At 52.8% G+C, this 23,149-nt stretch overlaps 6 protein-coding genes across 6 annotated transcripts; 5 read left to right on the forward strand and 1 right to left on the reverse strand.

Annotated features, from left to right (window-relative positions):
- Positions 1 to 82: 82 nt before the first annotated feature.
- QC761_407740 (uncharacterized protein) lies at positions 83 to 2,158 on the forward strand (the record flags this gene model as incomplete). The annotated part of the gene is made up of 2 exons (XM_062879058.1): positions 83 to 113; positions 530 to 2,158. The coding sequence occupies 2 exons, from the start codon at positions 83 to 85 to the stop codon at positions 871 to 873; spliced, it is 375 nt and encodes a 124-aa protein (XP_062732461.1). The 3' UTR covers positions 874 to 2,158.
- Positions 2,159 to 3,082: 924 nt separating this feature from the next.
- On the forward strand, positions 3,083 to 5,319 carry MPG1 (mannose-1-phosphate guanyltransferase). Its single transcript, XM_062879057.1, has 4 exons — positions 3,083 to 3,530; positions 3,597 to 3,640; positions 3,835 to 3,981; positions 4,056 to 5,319. Exons 1-4 carry the CDS (start codon positions 3,524 to 3,526, stop codon positions 4,950 to 4,952), a joined length of 1,095 nt encoding a protein of 364 aa, XP_062732462.1. The 5' UTR covers positions 3,083 to 3,523; the 3' UTR covers positions 4,953 to 5,319.
- A 223-nt stretch (positions 5,320 to 5,542) lies between these two features.
- HIR1 (HIR complex subunit) lies at positions 5,543 to 8,871 on the reverse strand (the record flags this gene model as incomplete). Its single annotated transcript, XM_062879056.1, is given in 4 exon segments — positions 5,543 to 5,670; positions 5,730 to 7,469; positions 7,482 to 8,753; positions 8,835 to 8,871. 4 exon segments carry the CDS (start codon positions 8,869 to 8,871, stop codon positions 5,543 to 5,545), a joined length of 3,177 nt encoding a protein of 1,058 aa, XP_062732463.1.
- Positions 8,872 to 9,603: 732 nt separating this feature from the next.
- QC761_407710 (uncharacterized protein) lies at positions 9,604 to 11,814 on the forward strand (the record flags this gene model as incomplete). The annotated part of the gene is made up of 1 exon (XM_062879055.1): positions 9,604 to 11,814. The coding sequence occupies one exon, from the start codon at positions 9,604 to 9,606 to the stop codon at positions 11,812 to 11,814; it is 2,211 nt and encodes a 736-aa protein (XP_062732464.1).
- Positions 11,815 to 12,900: 1,086 nt separating this feature from the next.
- Positions 12,901 to 16,379, forward strand: SCT1 (Glycerol-3-phosphate/dihydroxyacetone phosphate acyltransferase). The gene is made up of 2 exons (XM_062879054.1): positions 12,901 to 13,910; positions 13,974 to 16,379. Exons 1-2 carry the CDS (start codon positions 13,680 to 13,682, stop codon positions 16,119 to 16,121), a joined length of 2,379 nt encoding a protein of 792 aa, XP_062732465.1. The 5' UTR covers positions 12,901 to 13,679; the 3' UTR covers positions 16,122 to 16,379.
- Positions 16,380 to 18,844: 2,465 nt separating this feature from the next.
- Positions 18,845 to 20,146, forward strand: SRP40 (jun-like transcription factor; the record flags this gene model as incomplete). Its single annotated transcript, XM_062879053.1, has 1 exon — positions 18,845 to 20,146. The coding sequence occupies one exon, from the start codon at positions 18,845 to 18,847 to the stop codon at positions 20,144 to 20,146; it is 1,302 nt and encodes a 433-aa protein (XP_062732466.1).
- Between the last annotated feature and the right edge of the window lie 3,003 nt (positions 20,147 to 23,149).

Raw genomic sequence — 23,149 nt, forward strand, 5'->3', positions numbered from 1 at the left:
GGGACCTGCCAGACGTCTGTTCCACGTCTTGAACCTGCCGTGCTTGTCACATTGGGGTCTCATTACGAGCAAATTTGTCACCATGGTTGGCTTCTACATGCAGTACCTGGAGAGTAAGTTCTTCATTGACTTTCTGGAAGCTCTCTTTCTGGCCTTGCCGTCTAAACACCGTTCCCGCATTGTTTCTGTTGTGGTGGCATGTCGTTGTTGACCACCCCCCCTGCACGACATCTTCCCACAACATACACACACCTTACCTATGTTCCTGCTTCAGACTTCAGATCCCCTGGCACAGCATCCATCCACCCCCTGGTCATTCATCCCTCGATCTGGCACACCATGTATACCTGCTGCACCCCATAGGGCTGAGGGGGTTCAGGTTGGGCTGTCATGCAGATCACTTCATGCCAGGCCGTTCTTGCTACCACCTCCCCCTCCTCCAATACTCTCCCCCCTGTAGGAAACGACAATGCCCAACGGCTGAGTATGGGATCGTTCCAGGGCCGTGCTAATCGAGGATGATTTGCAGGTCTTTGCCGCCGGCGTGGATGGCACGACCCCAGCTACGAGTGCTACCGCGACAGCAGCGGCTACACTTGCCTGGTTCTGGTGAATGGCCGTGAGTACCAGACGGACCTTGCATACGAATCCGGGAACCTGGCCCAGGAAAACGCAGCCATGCGTGCTTTTATGGTTTGCCGGAATTTTTCAGTCAATGGTGGCATGCTTGCCCGCAACGGGATCGTCCAGGGGCTGCCTGCCGACGACAGCAGCGTTCGCAAGTCTCGGAAGAGCAGCCGGCACCACCCGTCTACAAGCCACCGCAGGTCTGGACACCACTCCAGCAGCAGTTCGACCACCTCTTTGGAGTGATTGCCAGAGGAGCCACGTTTCCGCGTGGTGGGAGCAGGGTGGACGTTGGGATTCGCTGAATCGCCATGTCTGCCTGCCCCCTTTTGGACCGAACCATTGCCCAGCTTGTGGAACAGATCCCGGGCGACCACTACCACCTGGACATTGGACTGTTATTCCCCCAATTAAAATCGGAGAAGGCTTCACAGCGAAACACAGTGAGCGAGACCCGCAGATGATACCTGGATGGTACTGTCCAGTTTTCATCCGGGATCGTTGAATTGGTCAGCGGCACAGCGGACTTGATGGAATTTTCCACAAAAAAAACCACTCTTGCATTCTCACGAAATGACGAAACGATATTTACGACGACATAGACAAGCTCGAGCTTTAGCGACCTTTTTTTACCCCATCCCGAGCCTGCCTGGTTCCGGCTTTGGCTTCCCTGATCATATCCACGGTGCATATTTTGGATTTCTGTTTTGATGACTTTCGCTTCATTTACAAAAGACACGGAGACACTTTTTTCTTCACACACTTTTCCAGCTGGGTATGACAGGACCAGCCGGTTGGGTTTGTGGGAGAAGGTCTGAGCTAACTGGACACTTGGGGGCAACTCTGGGTGGCCGCAAACACCTCACTGGGCAGCAAACATATCGAGTTTTCTTGCCTCTGGATGGATTATTACTCTTGGACCAGGGATCTGGCTTACGATTTGGTCTGGAGTTTTCTACTCTTTTTTTTTGTTGCACACTCGGTTTCCTTGTTCGCACCCTGGGCTCAGCCTCTCTCTGTCAATGCCGGATTCCTATTTCACACAAGGAGGAGGACAGAGGATTTTTTGAACGTCTAACCTGTTCACAACCATTTCACTGGGCGCTTTTTTAGGCCGTATGTTCTGGAGAGGGCCGTTGTTATGTAGCGGAAGGGGGCATTGGACGCTGGAGTTGCGAGGAGTTTTTTCAAAGACTGGAAAGAAAAAGGTGGAGGAATTCACGTTCTGGCATCAGCGGGAGGCACCATTAAGAACCGCCTTTTCTATGCCCCCTTTTTGAATGATTGTGGTGGTGATGATGATGATGATGATGATGATGATGATGGTAGTGGTTTAGTCTTTTTCTTTCTTTTCTTTTTACGTTTACGACATGATGATGAATATGATGACCCTTTTAACGACACCGTTTATGATGACAAAAAGAGGTGGATTGATCAGAGAAAGCAGAGACAATTTTGATGATTTGAGAAGAAAGATTTATCACCGGAGAAACGAATACACGGATTTGAGCACATGGCTGAATCTCCTGATTTTCTTTGCATGTTTTCAGTATGTGATGGTGATGATGGTGACGATGGTGATGGTAATGTGGCGGATGCCAAAATTTTAACCCCTTTCCAATCCGACCGGTCCGGAACGGGGTCCGAACCCGGCGCCGCGCAACAGTATTACTAGCTGTATATACGCCGTGTCGGACCGGGACCGGAGCCGGCCGACGAATGAGAATACGGAGCACGCTAAGGGGGCTTTTTATGTTGTTGGGACGGAAAGTCACGTTATATTGTTGGTTGCACAAGGTCACAAGGTCTTGGGGAGCAGCAGGTGACCTCCTGGTGAAGCTTATGTCAAACATGGGCTTTCGTTTTGTTTCATAGGTACAACAAAAGGTGGCTGTGCAGAATTGGGATGTGCATGATTTGAGGGATCTGGGAAGGTATGAACCAGGTTTTTGGGTGTATGATGTAGATCAGGGCAGGGCTGGGGAGGGAGGTTTATGGGTTTTTGAGGGATAGGTGGTGAAGACGCCCATAGTAGCGGAGTATATAACATGTGAGAGAGCAAGGAGTAGCTAGAGGAGAGCAACACTCGAAGAGCAGACAGAGTCTGATTGACAGCTTCAGCTTGCTCCGAAGAAAAGAGCTCAACCCCCTTCCCCTGAATTCCCCATTTCTCCCACAGGGTTGAGCTGATGAATGTTGCCCCCAATTTCGCCAGGGGAAATTATGCGGCTTGATTGGCTGCTCAGCTGGCATGTGGCCAAGGAGTACCCCAGACAATTGGTCGCAGAGCTAAGGAGAAAAGCACGGACCAACCTTCAGCAAAGGCCCCATTTTGTGTTGTCTTAGCTGCTTGCCCGCCAGGGGGAGGGGCGCCATGTGTTGTGTTGTGGCAGCAGCTGTGGCATGGTCAGTCAGTAGTAGTAGGTGTCCTTAGTTTTTTTTTTTTGTGCTTCCTGTCCTCTCTTCATCATCTTCGACATCTTCATCACGAACTTCCTTCGGCCTTAATTTTTGAATTGTGCGTCGTGTGCGTGTCTCTCGTGATCCGCGCGTACTATATTCATTCTCAAGTTGCAGTCTGGGCCTAACTCACCACCCCCACTCTTCTCGGACCTTAGCTTCGTGACCTACCTACCCAAGTTGGAGCGTGTCATTCCCAATTATAACCTGCTTTCTTGAGAGGAGCAACAAGAACTTCGAAGGGGCCAGCTTGCTTTTCTCGTTCACCAACTTCCTTTCTTACGCTCGTTGTAAAAGTCGAACCATTTTTTTTTAATACACCGCAACTACCCGCTTTACGCACTACCCCGAGAGCGCGCACGCAATCGTCAGACGTCGAGTCCATCGTTCACGGTTTAGCAAACCTACACCGAGTTATCCCCCTCAACAAGCAATCATGAAGGGTACGTGCCTCTTCTAGACGGACTTATTCAAGATGGACGGGAAGCTGACTTTGTCCTTCTTCACAGCCCTAATTCTCGTCGGCGGCTTTGGCACTCGCCTTCGCCCTCTCGTACGTTCTGTTGCCCTCCCCTCCCTCCATTCCACGCTCCCTTTCGATGGTGCCCAACACATCACGAACCAACACCGGCGATCTAGCCCCCCTCCCTTCCCACACCGGCGGGCCTTCACCATTGATTACGAGAGACCGTTGCGACTTCACCGTTCAGGAAACCTCGAGTAGCTAACCTTTGTATCGCTCATCAGACTCTGACCCTCCCCAAGCCTCTGGTCGAGTTCGGCAATAAGCGGATGATCCTGCACCAGATCGAGGCCCTTGCAGCTGCTGGTGTTACCGACATTGTATTGGCTGTCAACTACCGCCCTGAGATTATGGAGAAGTACCTGGCCGAGGTTTGTCCAGTCCCACACCACTACATACCAAAGTGACAAGCCCACTAAGATGCATCTTCTTTCTCAAAACACAGTACGAAAAAGAATTCGGCATCAACATCACCATCTCGATCGAATCCGAGCCCCTCGGCACGGCCGGCCCGCTCAAGCTCGCCGAGGAGGTGCTCCGTAAGGACGACACCCCCTTTTTCGTGCTCAACTCGGACGTGACGTGCGATTACCCCTTCAAGGAGCTCGCCGCCTTCCACAAGTCGCACGGCGACGAGGGGACCATTGTCGTGACCAAGGTGGAGGAGCCCTCCAAGTACGGCGTCGTGGTTCACAAGCCGGGGCACCCGACCAAGATTGACCGCTTCGTCGAGAAGCCGGTCGAGTTTGTGGGCAACAGGATCAACGCGGGCATGTACATCCTCAACACGTCGGTCCTTGACCGCATCGAGCTGAGGCCCACCTCGATCGAGCAGGAGACCTTCCCCGCCATGGTGAAGGACGGGCAGCTGCACTCTTTTGACCTGGAGGGCTTCTGGATGGACGTCGGGCAGCCAAAGGATTTCTTGACGGGGACGTGCCTGTACCTGTCGAGCCTGGCGAAGAAGCAGAGCAAGCTGCTGACCCCGACCACGGAGCCGTTTGTGTACGGGGGGAACGTGCTGATTGACCCGAGCGCCAAGATTGGGAAGAACTGCAGAATAGGGCCCAACGTGACGATTGGGCCGGATGTGGTGGTGGGGGATGGGGTGAGGCTGCAGAGGTGTGTGCTGCTCTCGGGGGCCAAGGTGAAGGATCACGCTTGGGTGAAGAGCACGATTGTGGGGTGGAACAGTGTGGTGGGGAGGTGGGCGAGGTTGGAGAATGTGACGGTGTTGGGGGATGATGTGACGATTAGTGATGAGGTTTATGTTAATGGGGGGAGTGTGCTGCCTCACAAGACGATCAAGGCCAATGTGGATGTGCCGGCTATTATTATGTAAGGGCGGGGTTTTGAGGGGACAGAAATGGGGGATTTATATGGGATTGTAATTCATGGTATTCTGGGAGGGCTGGGAGCAGTTGGGTGGGAAAGGGGCCCAGGTTATTTTTTTTTCTTGTGAGAAGAAGAATTGTTTTTTCGTTTGAGATGTTATAAGATTTTTTTTAAAAAAAAGAGGGAGAGAGAGAGAGAGGGAGAGAGAAATGGAAACACTCCACACACATTTGATGTTGAGATATATTCAAGCTATTTGGTGAAGGGTAATTGGGTGTTGAAGAACCAATGTATACAGACGGTGACAATAGGAGGGCAAGGATTAGCAAAGAATAGTATGGTAATATATCACCACCACCACCAGCAACCAGCGCCTTTTTATGTCACAAGTCCATGATAGCAAAACCTCGCCCTTGTTGCGCCAATTCTCCAAACCCACCCATCCACCCGTCCTTTCCCGTGCTGATAAAAGCCCATAAATAATTGCTGAATAATTCTACAAAAAAGAAGCCCTTGCTATAGGTGTCCTAGGCATTTATCCCCAACTCCTTTGCGAAGCCCCGTCGTCGTGATGATGCTTGTGATGGTAGGTAGTGATTACTCCTCCATCTGGTCCACCACCCCATTCGTCTCTTCCCCATCCTCCTCATCCTCCTCATTCCCAGCCGTCAACCCCAGTATCCTAGCGTATTGCACCGTCGTCCTCTGCAAATCCCTGAATTTGCCTATTTTGTCATATCAGTCCCTGTTCTCATGAAAAAGAGCAAGGCGATGAAAAACTTACCAAGAATCAACACCACCCCCTTCAGCAACTCCTTCCTCTCCCAACCACAAATCACCTCTCCCTTATCAAACCAGCCCCTTCCCTTTCCCTCCCCATCCTTATTGTCTTGCAACACGCCCCCTACCAACGTGTTGAGTAATTCCTCCACCTTTGACCGCAATCCTTCGGCACCGATCCGTTTGGCGTACATGAATAGATACAACCTAAACTCCTCCTTTGCCCCCAAGGCCAGAGCACCCGCCATGCGGTTCTCCAAGTGGGCGACAGAGACAACCGATTCGAACCCTTCAAACCCGTCCTTGGCTACGAGTTGCTTGATCAGTCGCTGCAAGGTGTACGCCCGTCCCTTGACGAGGAATTCTGTTGTCGTGTGCCGCTCCAAGTGGGGGATTATACCCGCCGAAATGTCGGGTTTATCATCACCACCTGACTTTGGTTTCTTCGCCGGCGCCGAGGGGCCAACTGCTGTTGAGGAGAGGGCGGTAAGCGACGAGTCGTTGCTGTTCCAGTATTGGGATCCTAGCGCCCACCAGGACTCGGAGAGGCGTTGCCAGGTGTATAATGTGGGCGAGTAGTAGAATCCGTCGCCGTTGGAGAGGGTTACCACGATTGTGCCGAGACTGTTGAGGTGGGCGGAGGTTACTCCCGGGGCAGCTGTTGGTCCGTCTGGAGATAAAGAAGTGATGGCAATGTCGAGGATGGGGGCGAGGGATACGGGTGGGTGGGCAGCGGACATGGTTTTTATGTTGAAGACGTGGCACATGCCTACTGATGTTACGCATAAGAGCCAGTGGTCTCTCGACTCGAGGATTATGGGTTGGGACTCGAGTATAATGCCGTTCAAGAGGCGGCGGCCGGCGGGCGTCCAGGTGTGGAGTGTGCCGTCTTCGCAGGCGGCTGCCCAGAAGTGCTTGTTGCCTGTTAGGAGGATGATGGCGCGGGGGAGGTAGTCTTGCCAGAGGAGGGCACCGCGCTTGGTGGCGGTAATATGGGAGGGTTCGCGGGGGCGGGCGGGGTTTTTGGCCTCGAGGATGGTGTTTTCTGGGATTTTGGAGGCTTCTTCGAGTGTGGATTCCCCTTGAAGGACTCCCTTTTCGAGGGCACGGACAATGTGAGAGCGGATTTTGGGAACTGCTAGTCGTACTTGGGAGAAGGATACCGAGGGGCTTACGACGGCTGAGCGGAGGAACTCTGGCGTTGGGACGAGGCCTTGAGCGGGTGATGTGAGGGTTGCTGGCTCAAGGCCGTCGACTGTGTCAGCCATGATTGGTACAGGACCTGTTGCTAGCCGCTTGTTGGGTTCATCCTCTTCCTCCCCGTCAAGCACAACAGCTTTTCTCTTGGTGCCTAGCAACAAGGCGGCGATACCGCCTTTTGGTAGCCCATGGGAGGGTTTTGAAAGATCAATCACCGTCTGAGGCGTCTCACTTTGTATCGCAGTCTTGGACTTCGCGCCCACTAGCTGCGATTGTGGTAATGACAGTAAGCCAGTGCCGGATGACGAGACTAGCAGAGGTGCAACCCTCTTCCTTCCATCCTTCGTTACCTGCACCCGGGACTTCAGTTCGTTGATGCGCTCTGCAGCCTTGTCGGCACTCTCTGCGGCCGGTGTCTCCTTGCCTGACTTGGGCTCAGAAGTGTCATTTGTCTCTCCATTCTTGACCGCGTCACCGTTCTTTGCCTCGCCGTTCTTTGTTGACTTGGTGCCATTTGTTGTGGCAGCCGTGTCACTCTTCGAAGCAGAAGCAGCAGCAGCAGCAGCAGCAGCAGGCAGATCTCCCATCAGAGCCCCCATCCGGGACTCGGCCCCTCGCAACTCGCCAGCCTTGCTGTGATTCTCAAGGTGTAGCCCATCAACATCTTCTGCAGTTCCCATTCCCTTTCTGGCAACCCCGTACTTCTCGAGAGCCTTGTCGTTCTCCTCTGCCGTTGCTACCCACCCCAGCTCGCCAACTTCAAACTGGACCACAACGATGTTTCCATCTAAGCTGCAGGCAAACAAGGTCTGGCCATCTGGGGCCCATGCCAAGTCTGAAATGGACTTGGATGCTACATCCTGCACAATCACAACTGGCCGAGAGGTGTTTGTGTTCCATATACTCAACGTCTTGTCCTGACCAGCAGAGGCAATGACTGTCACCAGTGATCCGGATGCGCCCTTCTCGGCCGGGTTTTGGGTATGGAACAAACGAGGCGAGAACATACACGCCTCAGTTGGGCCTTCGTGACCAATCAAGTTGATCTGGCTGTCCCATCTTGAACGCTCAATGATGGCCACACTGCTGACCGGGCCGTTTACTGCATTCGCCGCCGCGATGTGATTGCCATCTGGCGACCAACTACACCTCCGAAAGTACGTGGTGAGCGGGGAGCTCTTGAACGGCGCACTGATGGTAGTCTCGAGAACAAAGTTGTTGACCATATCGTGGGCGGTGGCATTCGGAGCCGGAGGGGTAAACCGGAAAATCTTGATGGTCCGGTCATCACCAGCGGTAGCAAAGAACTTATTGGCCGGGTCAAAGGTGATCCCCTTGACATGGCTTTGGTGAACAGCAAGTGTCTTTAGCTTTTCAAATGTGTGTCCTGACCATACCACCACTTTCGAATCAAGACCAACTGAGACGAGAATCGAGTTGTCGTAAGACCAGGCGAGGTCCTGGACGTCGCTGTCGTGGCCTACGAGGCGTTTGTGGGTTTTCCAATTCTCGATGGGCGGTGGCTCGTTGGTGCCGAATGTGGTGGCGTGTGATGGAGGGTTGCTGTCGAGCTGGTAGATGCAGATGACACGGTCGTCGGCGCCGGAAGCGAGGTAGCGATTATTTGGGGAGAATCGGACGGAATGGATGGTGCCCAGGTGGTGGCTCATGTGGCAGAGCTGTCGCGGGGCCGAGTAGCCTTCGACATGGCCATTGTAGATTGAATCGGTCGACCAGATGCGAACATGGCCATCTCCGCCAGCGGTGGCCAGTCTCTTTCCATCCTGGGAGACGTGGCAGCTGTAAACCTCAAAGTCCTTCTGTTCGCCTGTAGGCAGCCGCGCGCAGCGATGGTCAGCAATTCCGAGGTGTTTTCAAGTGCAGAGGGAATTCAAGAGAGAAAACTCACCACTATGGCGAAGCCACGAAGGCTTGATGATGTACATGTTGTGTTGGGTGTGCCAGTAACTAAGGATGGACGTATGTACTTATGACGAAGTTTTGGCGATATGGATAGTGATGGTTGAAAGAAGCACGCGTGCGCGCGCCGGACCGCGTCCGCTAGCCAGGTCTAATTAGAAGGCCGTAAGGCGCGCGCCCAGCGGAGGGGAGTGCTGGGCCAGTTTTTTCTTATCGAGATCTCGGCTAATCGGACATTTGCATCACCGTCAATCAAGATGGGTACACTATTTGGAGCTGCAAGACCCGTTCTCGTGTAGGCCATAAGCTTCTCGGATTTCCGCATCCGTAGGACTTTAATCAGGTCAACTCCTTATGGGGTTCGACAAAGTATACATTTCCAGTCTGATGGTGTATTCATTAACCGCTGTACAATCCACATGGATCCCTGATGTTGATTTCGTTCCAAGTTCCAACAGCTTGGAATTCCAAAACCATGGTCCAAAACGGGCTAGCGCCTTTGAGCTGCTGCCAACTTTATTTTTAACGTGGGGTGCAGCAGCCATCACCCCTCACCCTCCCTTGTCACAGCACCTTGATGGCCCACCATCCTACATCGTCATTCTTTCACCTGCCATCCGGACAAAAGACCGCTTGCGACATTCTCTCTCATTCCCCAGCCCTTACCCCTTGGGTTCCTGGACCTGGCTGGCACATCAAACCATCCACTCCAGGCTGGGCTCAAACGAAGCACAGCCATCACCTAGCGAGTGGCTACTATGCCGTCCTATTCCTATCATTTAATCTTCGAGCTCTATGCGACGCCCGATCCCACCACCTCTGCCGTCGCCGATACCATCAACGACATTTGGGTCCCCACCCCAACCTGCCCGACAATCTTTGACGATCTCCCCTCTCACACTCCACGCAGTGCTCGCCCACCTTCTCCTCGACATCTTCCATTTCGACCGAATCATCAGAGTCACCATCTCTACGAAGCCGGACCAAGCTCCGTTCCCCCACCAGACTTTTCCTACGCGTCAGGCAAGGTAATCGACTGCGGCCGCCACCGAGGAACAACAAACGTAGAGCCCAACGAAGATATCACCGCGAACCCCGCCACCAAGCGACGCAACATTGTTCACGTAAGTGAGCGTCAGTGGCGCGAGAGAGAGACCTCAGACGACATCCCTCTCAAGCCCGAAATTCAAGGGATAGGGCCCAACAAGGCAATCAAAGACTGGCGATTCGGGCGCATCAACATTGAGAGCTTCAATCCCACGTCTCTCCCATCAAACAACGGAAAGGCGAAAGAAGTTATCATGGAGGGACACGGCAGGCAGCCGGCGGCCAGCCTAGGTCCTAACCTAGGCGGCATGGGACAAAACACCAAAGGCCGTTACATCCCAGCAGTAAACACAAAGAACACGGAAGCTGGTTGGGGAATCGTACATCTATACCGGGAAGCCGACGAGTTCTCGGCGCTGAACTCACCACCCCCAATACCACCCCCACCAGGACTACAAGACAGCGGGGTTGGCGAGGAGGGAACAGTTTTGTGTATCCCAGCGGTGCCATCCTACATGTCACCATCGGATTTCTTGGGGTTCATCGGTGAGCCCTGGAGGGGAAGCGTAAGCCATTACCGAATGGTCTCGACAAGCAGGATGAACCGGTACATGGTCCTCATGAAGTTCAAAGACCAAAAGACGGCCACGGAATGGAGAAAAGAGTTTGACGGGCGGCCATTTGATACCTTGGCAGAGAGCGAGATATGTCATGTCACGTTTATCAAGAGCATCACTGTCGAGACACCTGGAAGAAAAGGGAGCGAAGGCGCCGGGGTGGGAAAGGGAGACACGGGCATGATCAATTCCCTTCGCCCTTTCCCACCACCAACACCAAGTCTAGTCGAGCTGCCTACCTGCGCGGTTTGTCTCGAGAGAATGGACGACACGGCCGGGTTGATGACGATTTTGTGCCAACACGTGTTTCACTGCACGTGTCTCCAGACATGGAAGACGAGGGGCTGCCCTATCTGCAGGGCGACGAACCCGCTCACGAAGCAGCAGCAGGAGCTTGATGATGAAGGGAACCCCTACGCGAAGCCGTTTGGGCACGGGGTTAGTAATTTGTGCAGTGTGTGCGACGCGCCCGACAACCTCTGGATCTGCCTGATATGCGGCAATGTTGGGTGCGGGAGGTACCAGAGGGGGCATGCGAAGGAGCATTGGAAGGAGACGGCGCACAGTTTTAGTCTGGAGTTGGTGACGCAGCACGTGTGGGATTATGCGGGTGACATGTGGGTGCACAGGTTGATTAGGGATAAGGGGGATGGGAAGGTGGTTGAGCTGCCTAGTGGTAATACTAATACTGCTGGGAGTGGGAGGGGGGAGGATATGGATGTTGTGCCAAGGGCGAAGTTGGAGAATATCGGGTTGGAGTACACGCATTTGCTGACTAGTCAGTTAGAGAGTCAGAGGGTGTATTTTGAGGAGATGGTGAATAAGGCTGCGGATAAGGCGACCAAGGCGGCGGCGGCGGCGGAGAAGGCTGCGGGACAGGCGAAGGAGGCGTTGAGGGAGTTGGGGGAACTGAGGGAGGAGTGTAGGGTTTTGAGGGAGGAGACGGTGCCTGGTTTGGAGAAGGATTTGGCGAGGGAGAAAGCTAGGGGGCAGAAGAGTGCGGAGTTGGCGAGGAGTTTGGGCAAGGCTTTGCAGGAGGAGAAGCAGGTCACCAAGGGGTTGATGGAGAGGATTGAACATTTGAAGAAAGAGGGGGAGAAGAATGCGGCGTTGGTGGAGGAGTTGAGACAGGAGAACGAGGGGCTGAAAGAGATGAATCACGATTTGACCATGTTTATCAGTGGGCAGGAAAAGCTAAAGGAAATGGAGAAGGAGGGGCAGCTACAGGAGGGCGAGTTGGAAGAGGGGACGGTGGGAGTTGCCGAGGGGAGTAAGAAGAAGAAGAAGGGGAAGAATAAGAAGTAGGGTCTCAGGGGCTTCTCAGGGATTGGTAGACATAGTTGGACATTTGTCGTACTTTCAGCCCTGTGGCAGCAACGAGGCATGACCAGGTGTGAGACGGCGCCAGCATCTTGTATGATCAGAGAAAATATGAATACAGCGTTGACTCTACAATTAATTACCATATGACAGCCGTGTCTCGTCCCCGGTCTGAGGTGATGCAGAGCATGAAGCATGTCTTGGCTGTCAAGCAACAGGTGATGCAAGACATCTTGCGTCTTCACATGCAACCCATTCTGAAGATATTACCATCCGCAAGACTCTTCAAAGACTATCGTCTGCTTGGGATGTTGATTGGCCTCTGGACGGCTTACACGGTCAGCGCCTAGCTCCCCAACCGGGTCCAGATCCTGCTGGCTTGGTGCTTCTCAGCTTGGCGGTAACGCCGAGAGCCGAGGGGAGATGGCGAGGTTGCATGCCGACTCGGACATGTTGCTCGATCGTATGGCCGCTCGATCTCCGGTCGTCAAGGCTATTTTCGTTAAAACAAATGGTTTAGGGCAGTTGGGTGGCTTGGTGGCTTGATGGGGCTTCCACAGTGGGAAGGTTGGAATTAAAGGAATGTTACGCACTGCGGTAGCAAACACAGATTTGGGGTAGGACAAGATCAGCAAGCACGTGTTTTTGGAGGTTTCACACCCCCGCAATCGTCATGGAGGGGTTCAAAGTTGATAAGAAAAGATCGGAAGCGAGGGCAGTGTTGATGCCCCTGGTCAATCTCATCTCGTGTTTACATATTTCTTGATTGCTACTGTACGAATCAGGTATCTGTATTTTCTGCATGCCACTGCGACGACGGATATGTCACTGCAAAGATAAAAAAGCTGGCTTCTTGCTTTCGGTGGCTGCATGCAGGCGTGCTGCGCTGCAGGTTGGAAGTGTGGCCACGGATAGGTAGCTCTTATCAATCGTGACAGCTTCTAGCTGCCGATCAGCCAATAAGAGGGGTCTTTTTAGTGTTGAAATGTCACTGAAAAGCAGCAGCGAGCATCAACCTGACCCCTGTCGACGCTGTTCCAGAAAGAGGATGACATCGGCTTTTTGCCCCACCGTTTTGAAGGGTCGCTGATTTTCTCTTTTTTTCGCACATGCTTCCGGACTGGTGCTGTCACCCTGTCGTGTGCCCTGTGTGTACCTACGGGCACCTTCGAGAACCTCTCCCTCGCTCGAACCTGTATCTTGCCATCCCTCGGTTCCCTTGTTTTTGTTCATTTCCTCTCTTCCTATGTAGCGTTGACTCTCTGAAATCTCACACAACATACCTTGATCTTCTGATACCCTATACCCCAAGACACGACTACATCTCTTTCCTGTTGTTCCCCCTTCCCTACCCCGTACACCGAGAGGGACCCATCCGTCCGACCGGCCTAATCTGCGGGACCCCGAGTTGCGATCCCGAGCTTCATCGACATTTGCTCAACGGCACCCAACAATTCCCGTCATAAATGCCTGTACCCCGCGCTGGCATTTAGATAAGAAAACAGAAGCGCGCACTTTATTTTCGAAGCAGGGCGAGCAACAAGCGATTGATCTTGGGGCAACCTCCATTTTATCTTGTACCCCGCGGGCAGCTCTACCAGGCCCAACGGCTAAACGCCATTATTCACAAAGGCAGACGAGCAAAAGCCACGAGGCGACTTCACAACCTACCTCGGGGGGGAGGTGAAACGTTTCTTGTCCGAGTAACTTGCACCGACATCCCACCCACCGACCGGCGCGCAATCTCGAGTCCAATCCAACCCCATCTCCGTGCTCTGCCCCGGGCGACCCGAAATAAAAACTCATTGTCCTGGCGCGGGGACAACAACAACAGGATTGCTTGAGTGAGCATGTCCGAAACAACACAGCTGCAGACGCAGCAAGCGGCGGCACCCCAGAGTGCCGCCAACCCAAAGCCCGCGAAGGAGCTCTATCCGATGGTGGGCTGGAAGTATGACAGCTTCCTCTGGATAATGTCGCTGCTGGAGGACACGTTCTTTCGCGAGGTGCATCCGCGTAGTGCTTGGAGAGTGCCCAAACATGGCCCTGTTCTGTTCGTGGCTGCCCCGCATGCCAACCAGGTGAGCTTCTCCCTATTCTCTTGAAGTGGCTAATCGCAATAGCTGACAAGTTATGTGGTGCAGTTCGTCGATGCTCTCGTTTTGCTGAGAACACTACAGAAGGAATCCAAAAGACGAGTTTCGCTGCTTATCGCGCAAAAGTCAGTGTCTGGCTTCATCGGATGGGCATCTCGCCAGGTGGGCTGCGTGCCAGTAGGACGACCGCAGGACTCGGCGAAGCCCGGTCGGGGCACTGTTTACCTTCCCAACCCAGTGGATGACCCTACGCTTGTTCGTGGGATCGGCACCAATTTCACTGAATTTGGAGAGGTGGGTGGTATCATCTTCCTCCCTTCGGCTAAGGGTCAGAGCGGAGAAAGTTTGGATATCAGCGAAGTTATTGGACCCGAGGAGGTTCGCATCAAGCGGCCGCCCAAGGGGAAGCTGGCCATGTCACAGCTTACTGGCCGTGATGATGTGGATGCGAATGGCAAGCTTCTCAACAAGGAGGACAAGAAGCCCAGGGAGGGGTATCAGGGCATCAAGTACAAGATCGCGCCGCATGTGGACCAGTCCAAAGTGTTCCAGGCCGTGTTCGATCGTTTGGCGTCTGGGGGTTGCGTTGGTATCTTCCCTGAGGGAGGCAGTCATGATCGGACTGAGCTGTTGCCTTTGAAGGCGGGTGTGGCGCTGATGGCGCTGGGAACACTGGCGGATCATCCTGATTGCGGCCTCAAGATTGTGCCTGTGGGCATGAATTACTTCCACGCTCACAAGTTCCGCTCGAGAGCCGTTGTGGAGTTTGGGGCTCCTTTGGATATTCCGCGGAACCTGGTTGACGCGTATTCGAACGGCGGGACGGAGGGGAGACGTGAGGCGGTGGGTCAGGTCTTGGACATGGTATACGAAGCCCTGAGCGCTGTCACCGTTTCGGTGCCCGACTATGACACCTTGATGGTTATTCAGGCTGCGAGACGGCTTTACAACCCGACCGGCAAGCCACTACCGCTTCCTGTGGTCGTCGAACTTAACAGGCGGCTGGCCTTGGGCTACGAGAAGTATAAGGAAGATCCGCGCGTCAAGGAGCTCAAGGAGGCGGTCACCGAGTACAATAAGCAGCTCCGGTACCTCGACATCCGGGACCACCAGGTTGAAAAGGCGAAGCTTTCGTGGTTTACCGTTGTCGCAACGTTCCTCCAGCGCGTTGTGGTATTGTTTCTTTTGTCTGCGGGTGTGATTCCGGGTCTGCTGCTTTTTGCGCCCGTGTTCATCGCCTGCAAGGTCATCAGTCACAAAAAGGCCAAGGAAGCCCTCGCTGGCTCTGTGGTCAAAGTCCAGGGCAAGGACGTCATTGCTACTTGGAAACTGCTGGTCGCCTTGGCTTTGGCTCCTCTCTGCTACAACACCTATGCCATCATCACGCTTTACATGGTGCACAAGCACCGGTATTACGGCTGGGTCCCCGAATGGGTACCCTTCTGGGCTGTGTACATCGCCTGCTGCATCTTTTTCATCCTACTCACCTTTGCCGCATTGCGCTTTGGAGAAGTTGGGATGGATATTCTGAAGTCGCTGCGGCCACTTGCCCTCTGCATCAACCCTGCGTCCAGCTACAATGTGGCCAAGTTGCGGGAGAGACGCGCCGAGCTGAAGGCGCAGGTGACGGACATCATCAACACGATTGGTCCCGAGATGTTCCCCGACTTTGAGCACAGTCGCTTGTTGGCTCCAGCTGATTCCGCCGCCCGGGCAGCAGCTCGCAGGGAAGCCGGTGTCAACAGCCCGCCCATCTCACCCAACCGGCCTTCCTACGACCGCCGTTCCAGCTATAGCGTCTCAGTCAACGGAAGCGACAGCCCGCCATTCCAGGCACCCACAAGAAGGAACACCACCTCCTCCAGCCGCAACATCCCCTACAACGAATCATTCAGCAACATCGCGCAAGCGCAGATTTTTGCTACCAGGCCGACGACGCCTTCTAATCACAGTCGAGCAAGCAGCTCGGGGGGCAGGCCGGGATCGGCTGGTTTCCCGGTGGCTGGGTTCACGACGTTGGATAGCGCCGAGGGATTTGACGAGGCGAGCAAAAAGATTAGGGCTGCGATGAAGGAGAGGGGGGAGATGAGACGGCGAAAGAGCCAGGCGAGGCAGTTTATGACGGGGGATGAGGGGACTAGTGAGGAGGATGGCAGTGATGGGGTTGAGTTTGGTGATCGGAGGAAGGGGCAGTGAGAAAGATGGGGGCGGGGGGCGAGAGGTTGGGTTGGTTAAGTTTTCTTTTGTCTATTTTTTTTGTCTTTATTCGTTACTCAGGAGACTTTGTAACTGGGAGTAAGATACCCCCAGGAAGGCGGATGGCTGGCAAGCCGGTGGCCGCTCTTTGGTGGTGTTAAGGGGGAAGAGAAAGGAAAATATCTGGTATGGGTTAGTCTTTTTTTTGTGGTTGCGGTTCGAATCTGAGATGGTTCTAGTTGTTTATATTGATGTGTATTTGTATTTACTTCTTTTTGTGGTTTTTCTATCTGGTGATGGTTGTGTGATGATTATGCTGAGTCACGCTTGTAATGAAGAATTGGGTGACATGCTTCAAGGCTGTTCTTCTAATGTAGAAATGATGAATAATGACAATTAACTCAAAACTCCCAGCTGATGATACCCCAGAGTTTGTATTCCTGCCTATTGATTCTTCCCTGTGTAGTCTCATTCATTCCCCGGCACGTCTGGCTCGTGTCGGGCTAAGTCTACTGTCCAAAGGTTTCAGCTCTCTCCGTTCACGACAGGTTCTTCCGTTCTATGCGATCATCCCGATTAAGCTGAAACAGAGACAGCCCCAGCAGTCCTTCTATCATCAGCATCAACAGGAAGTCTAATCCTGCTGTACCTCCCCCCTCTTTCCTCATCAGCGTCCTTAATCAGAAGCCCCATCTCGAAAATGACTGGCTTCCTGGCCGTCAGGAAGGAGAAGAGACCAACAAAGATGCTCAGAGCTCTGTTTCCGACCATGTTAGCCAGAATTCATCATCAGTTGTTTGCGGGGACGGGGAAATACCCAACAGTTTCACTCAGAACCAACACCTTTACAGCCGAGTATCTATAATAATAAGACGGGCCGGCCAGATCAATGCTCGCAATGACGATGGGGGGGATGCCCAGGATGATATCCGTCACCCGGGCAACGCCGTATCTTGGCTTCTTTTCATTGTCAGAGCCCGTTGAATACGCAACTGCAGTCTCCTATTTGGAGGAGGATTGTTGGTAGACAGGGGATTTTGTGATGATAGTTGTGTGGGGGATGGGAAGGGAAGAGAAGGTGGAGGAGGTTGGAGAGGAGGAGGAACCAGAGCCAGATGTGATTGAAGACGAGGAGGCCGTCAGAGAAGTACCCGTCGGCGAGCCAGACGGCGATGGAGGCTATGGTGAGGATGATGAGGATTATTCGGAGGAGGGTGGTGAGGGGGGTGGAGAGTTTGCAATGTTTGGAGGTGGTGTCATCGGGGGAGGAACTGGTGAGGGAGGCGGCGTGGGAGGAGGAGGGGGGTGGGTAGACCTGGGGGGGTTAGCTTGGGACGCAGTGGTGAAGGGACAAAGGGGGGGAGGGCTTGCCATTGCCGAGTTAAGACCTGCGGTGGTGATGGTGGGAGGGGAGGAGGTGATGAAGGCGGAGGTAGGTCGTGAGGATCCGGGGGAGAGGGTGGGGGATGACATTAAAGGCTCGGTCCCAGGTTTGGTGGTCATGACGGACAGAGAAGATTGATGAATTGGAATGTGTTTACTCAAACTATTCTTCTACCCATGCAGCGAGGGGAATATCCTCTTTTTATCAACCCGGCACCCTCCGTCACGTTCGCTGAGAGAGCTCACAACCAACAACACAAGAACCCAGCCCCTGAGTCCCCACCGTTACACACAGCATTCAAATCCAGACCAAAGCATGAGGGGGTCGACCGTTTCCTATGGTCCTGACGACATGCCAATGCTGTTTATTCTGATGCCTGGACGTGCAAAAACACTCATTGATTGGACGAAAAGTGGGCGGTTGACGAACATGAGGAAAGATATCGTCTCAAAAGGTGAGAAAGGGGGGGTGCGGACGCGTCACCTACAGGTTTGCAGCAGTAATGCTGGTCTTGCTTGGGCCAAGCCCATGCATGCAACATCTGCCAGGGATTTGTGGATGGGCTCTAGAGGAAACACAGAGCTTCAGCACTTGTTGGAAAACGAAGGCTTTGAGGAAGATGGGGGAAGACTACACGTATAATGGATATGGAGAATGTGTTGTGTAACTGGGCAACGTGTGTTAGGCAACAGAACGAGAAGTGAAGAGTGTGATGCTGGTGATGATTGCCCATGAGATACCTAAGATGATTGAATAGAGAGATTGAATGTGCAATCTGTTTGGAAAGCAATCGTTAAATGACCATGGCATCATCTCTTGCATGAATCTTGGGGTACAGCCCTCTGGCAGCATGCACTTGCAGAGCAAATCAGTGAGAAATTCTCTCCAACAAAGTAAAGCCTGGTCATGTTGTAGATATATCGAAGAAACATTGGAAAGTGATGGTTGAAACCGAAGCTCAATGGAAGGCGGTTCATCTTATCCAAGTGAAGGGCGGGGATGTCCTGGTGCTATTCACTTGACAGGTGCTTGTGGAGGAGTGGTCAGTGCGGTAGCTACTGCAGGGATTGAAAATTTTGTGGAGCAAGAGCGGCAGAAAAAGGGCGGTGAATTGAATCGCGCCTGGAACGTAGCCATATTTTTTTCTTGCGACAGCCACTCTGACCCCGCGACGCCTTCTTTCGGATTGTTCAAGGTTTGTCACCCAATTCACCAATCCTCACCAATTGGGCCATCTTTTCACCAAATACTGCCCATGTCAGCTCCATTCTGGCTCTTCTCTAACAACTCCGCGGCAATCACAACAACTCAGTCTCCCAAGTCGAACGACAAGACCACAATGGCCAAAGACAAGAAGGTCAAGGCCGACAAGGTCACCAAGTCGACCCCTGCCACTACCCAGCTGCCTTCCCAGCTCCTCGACCTTGTAGAGAAGTTTCTCTCTGAGCATGATTTCACCGAGGCCCACACCGAATTCACCAAAGCTCGCAAGGCCAAGGGTTTGAAGAAGGCCAAGGGAGAGGCAACCGACAGCACTCTGGAGTCTGTCTTCCAGGCTTGGGAGACTTCCAAGGCCAAGGCTTCTAGTGACGACGATTCCAGCAGCAGCAACGAGTCCGATTCCTCTTCCAGCAGCGACAGTGATTCGGACTCGGAGTCGGACTCCGAGAGCGACAGTGATGATGTCGAGATGGCCGACGCCCCGGCCGACTCTGAGAGCTCTGACTCTAGCAGTAGCTCTGAGAGCTCCGACAGTGACAGCTCCGACAGTGAAAGTGAGAGCGAAAGTGAGGAGGAGAAGAAGCCTGCCGCTTCCAATCCTTTGAAGCGCAAGGCCACGTCCGAGAGCAGCGACTCGTCGTCTGAGGATTCCTCCGGCTCTGATTCCGAGAAGGAGAAGCCAGCTGCCAAGAAGCAGAAGACTGCCGCCGCTAAGGCCGAGTCATCCTCCTCTGAGTCTTCATCCGACTCTTCTTCGGATTCTTCTTCGAGCTCCGATAGCAGCTCTTCTGATTCTTCTTCCGATTCCGACTCATCGTCCTCCGACTCTTCTTCAGACTCCGACTCGTCCGATTCTGATTCATCTGACTCCGACTCTTCCGATTCCGAAGACGTAGCCGAGGAGGCTGCTAAGGTCCCCCTCCCCGACTCCAGCGACGATTCATCATCCGATTCCTCCTCCGATAGTGACTCGGACAGCGACTCCGACGACAAGAGCAAGACTAAGACAAAGAAGTCCACCAAGACCAAGGCGAACAGTGACACCTCCGCGAGCGGTTCCTCCAATAGCTCTGCAACCCTCAACGGGAGCACCTCGCCTAAGGTTTTCCCCGTCAGCACCTTCGCCCCTCTTCCTCCCGACCCGTTTGTGAAGACCAACAACCGCGGCAAGGGCGCTGCAGTAAAAGAGGAGAAGGTTCCCTTTTCCCGTGTCAACCGGAACATCAAGGTTGACCCTAAGTTTGCCGACAACTCGTTTGCGGGTGAGGACTGGGGAAGAAAGGCGCACGAGGACCTCATTGTCACGAGGGGCAAGGGCTTTACAAAGGAGAAGAACAAGAAGAAGAAGGGCAGCTACAGGGGTGGCAGGATCGACACTGGCCTGCAATTGGGCATCAAGTTCGACGATGACGGAAACTAAGGGCAGCAATGGGGGGTACATGGATAGATGCAGAAAGATTTCAGGAGTTGATAATTAGGCACAGAGGAGAGGTCGAGTGGTCATAAGGCAAGGTGTATGGGAAGCCAACCAGATAATTCTATCAAGAGAAATGGATGGATAAAGAGATGATATTATAGAGCTTTGGGTGTTTGGTAGGCGAGCCAGCAAAATAAGGCGTGGTGTTTTTGCGGTAGATGTTGGTTTTAGTGTATCACTTTATGTTGTCTTTTCATATCAGTTACCTAGAGAAAAAGGTGTTGTTTTCTCAATATCCATTAGGGGCACATACTTTGAGGAGTTGGGAAATCATTTGTTTTTATTTTGTGTACACATATTGAGCTTTGATGAGGTGTTGATGTATCTGCATTTAATGGCGACTGTCTGTTTCGGTTTCGTGTTGCTTTTTCAAACAAGGCCAAGGCATGTACATCGAACTGTGTAGCTTGGAATCAAATGGGTAGCCCAACTTTTTCCATTGACAGAAAAAGAGGTAGGGGATGTAAGATATGGCAGCACACATGTTGAATACGTGATGTTCAAGCAGACCATGCTTCCGGAAGCTTGGATCATGGGGTCACAGGTGACTGGAGCTCACTGTTTTGCTGGCAGAGATGCAAAAAGCCGAGGGCGGGAAAGAGATAGATGGCGACTGACGTGATAGGCAATTCCACATATGAAGAGTTTCTTAGATCAAGTGGATGAAGAGAGAGAATCATCGACGTTGTGTGGTCACGAGGACAATGATAGTTTGTTTCATAAACAGTTCTCTCGATGGGACTTGAAATCGAAAGGAAGGTGCCCAATCTCGGGAGGATCATTCTCCAATGCTTGAAAGCCCTGTTCTCCAGTGAACCTGTGTCAAGCAATCCGGACAAACTGGATGCTGGGCTTCGTGACAGACAGAAAGCTGCTTCTAATGGTGGACGAAATAAGACATCAAAAGTTGAATGAGTAAGGGAGGCGGGCAGTGCTCAACCTCTCAAGAATTTAAGACAGAAAATGCGGCAGGAGTGCCTCGCAAAACAGCCTGTATTGTACACTAGACAGTCCGATGTCCTACCATCTAACTTGAAAATGGAAAGGGGCAGGTGTGTATGTAAGGTGACCCCCCAAGGTGAGCAATTGTGGCTGAGGCGGCTAACCGAACTTCCCATCCTATCTATGTTCATACTCAGAGCCTCGTGGTTTGCCGTTGAACTCACCCACCAACCCCTAAACGCACACCCACGGTTACACAAAGCGGCCTGTCACCTCCATATTGGGGACTGCTACACATTCATAATTTCATACTCCCGCAGCTCGGTCTCATTCCCCACAGTTTCACTTGCAAAACTAACCAGCCACACTTTCCCTCGGTGAGGCTCGTTTCAACAGCACTTGACCTTATCTCACCTTGAGGTGTGTGCCTTTTCCGACCGAGGTCACCTCAAATAACACGTCAAAAAAGCGGTAAGCAAGAGACAGACTTACAACAGTGCAATGGGACACATCAGGAGGGGTCCATTTTTGCGGGGCACCTGTCCGCGAACTTTCAAACAAGGGAGTTTGAACGTGTGTAAGTGGTTCGCCGGGTTTAAGGGTTGGGGTTTTAGGTGGAGTGTCTGAAAAGCTAGGAATGAAAAATGTCACCAATCTCGGGTTTAGGCATGAGCAGTTGTGCCTTGGGCGAAAATCTCTTGACGGGACATGGCTGCTCTTTACGAGGGAAAACCGGGAATGCTGGTGTGATGCTGGTCTCTCCTCGGCCACCAGATATCTGGCGGTGAGACCCGAGGTCCCTTTGCTATAACTTTCAGCTGAAGGGCTGAAAGTTGAACTAGAAGACGTCTATTGATCGAAACTATTGATGTTAGCTGTTGACACGGTGTTAGAGAGGAAGTGTTTGATTTTGTGGAACTGGGGAGGTGAAGGCTGCTCATCTGTGCAAAGGCGAAGCCTGGAACATCTCCCGTGTAGCAACACCTCTGCCAGCTCTTGAGGCGGTGAGAAGACGATTATTTTCTAGAATATAGTTGGAAAAGGTGAGGCACCCCATAAGGTGACCAGATTGGAACAGCCACCAAGGTCTGCCGAGTGTTGAGGACGTTAGTCGAGGTAGGGTGAAATGGCTGTCTGGTCGTCTTGCCACCTTCAGTCAAGCCATCAGACTAGACTCGATAACAGAAATGCGGCGAATGGTGTACTCCACAGGTTCTCCATATCTGGACGAGATTTGAGAACCACCGAGGGACTTGGGCCCTGAATCAAGGTAGCGGAGGCCGAACGGAGAACTGCTATGCTTGAAACTGGCGAGGCAGATTGATGAGGTTTGGATGTCCATGTTCGAAATATGGGCCTAGAAAGATCTTAGGGTGACGGTACGAACGCTGCGGAGACTTTATGGAGTTCGATATTGAAACTCTGGTTCGGTGCCGGCTTGCGTGATTCCGGAGATGAGGGTCACCAGGGTGTAGGCAAGTTGATATCGGAGGCCCTGAACTTCCAAAAAAAAAATATTAAAGTTCAGTCAAGCATTGACCAGACATGCCTTTTATGGAATAGAGATCAGACTAAGATCCCGGTTCAGATGGATGTCGTGGTGGCTTGGTCCGATATTTAACGGTTCCAGATGGAACATGGGCACGGGCACGGGCGATATCCCAAGGAACTGGAACCAGGGGAAATGTCCTAGAACCGGCAGTTTAGTTTGATGCTAGCACGAGTGAAGGAAAAAAAGACCCGAGTGTGGCTGATGGGATGGCCATGACTCCTTGACCGTAGTGCGGTAGATGTGAAGCCTGGTCCTATGACAAACGGGATATGCACCCGAGGAGAGGGCACCGTTCACGGAGGGGCTTTAGCGAAAAGCCTGCCAAGATCCATTTCCTCAAACTCGATGGGGTGGAAATGCCTAATCCGTAGTTATGAGGGCGATGAGGCAATGCGGAGGAATTAGATACCGCCCTTCGGAATTTAGCACTGGGTTGGAGATTCGGGTCCCGT

The sequence above is a fragment of the Podospora bellae-mahoneyi genome, chromosome 4 (genome assembly GCF_035222275.1).
Source record: "Podospora bellae-mahoneyi strain CBS 112042 chromosome 4, whole genome shotgun sequence".
NCBI classification, from domain to species: Eukaryota; Fungi; Ascomycota; class Sordariomycetes; order Sordariales; family Podosporaceae; genus Podospora; species Podospora bellae-mahoneyi.

Bases quoted from the DNA above. Each gene is read 5' to 3' on its own strand.
- MPG1 (XM_062879057.1), top strand. The intron at 3,641-3,834 runs GTACGTTCTGTT...ATCGCTCATCAG, and splicing joins GCACTCGCCTTCGCCCTCTC to ACTCTGACCCTCCCCAAGCC. The intron at 3,982-4,055 runs GTTTGTCCAGTC...CTCAAAACACAG, and splicing joins TGGAGAAGTACCTGGCCGAG to TACGAAAAAGAATTCGGCAT.
- SCT1 (XM_062879054.1), top strand. From the start codon at position 13,680: ATGTCCGAAACAACACAGCTGCAGACGCAGCAAGCGGCGGCACCCCAG. The intron at 13,911-13,973 runs GTGAGCTTCTCC...TATGTGGTGCAG, and splicing joins CTGCCCCGCATGCCAACCAG to TTCGTCGATGCTCTCGTTTT.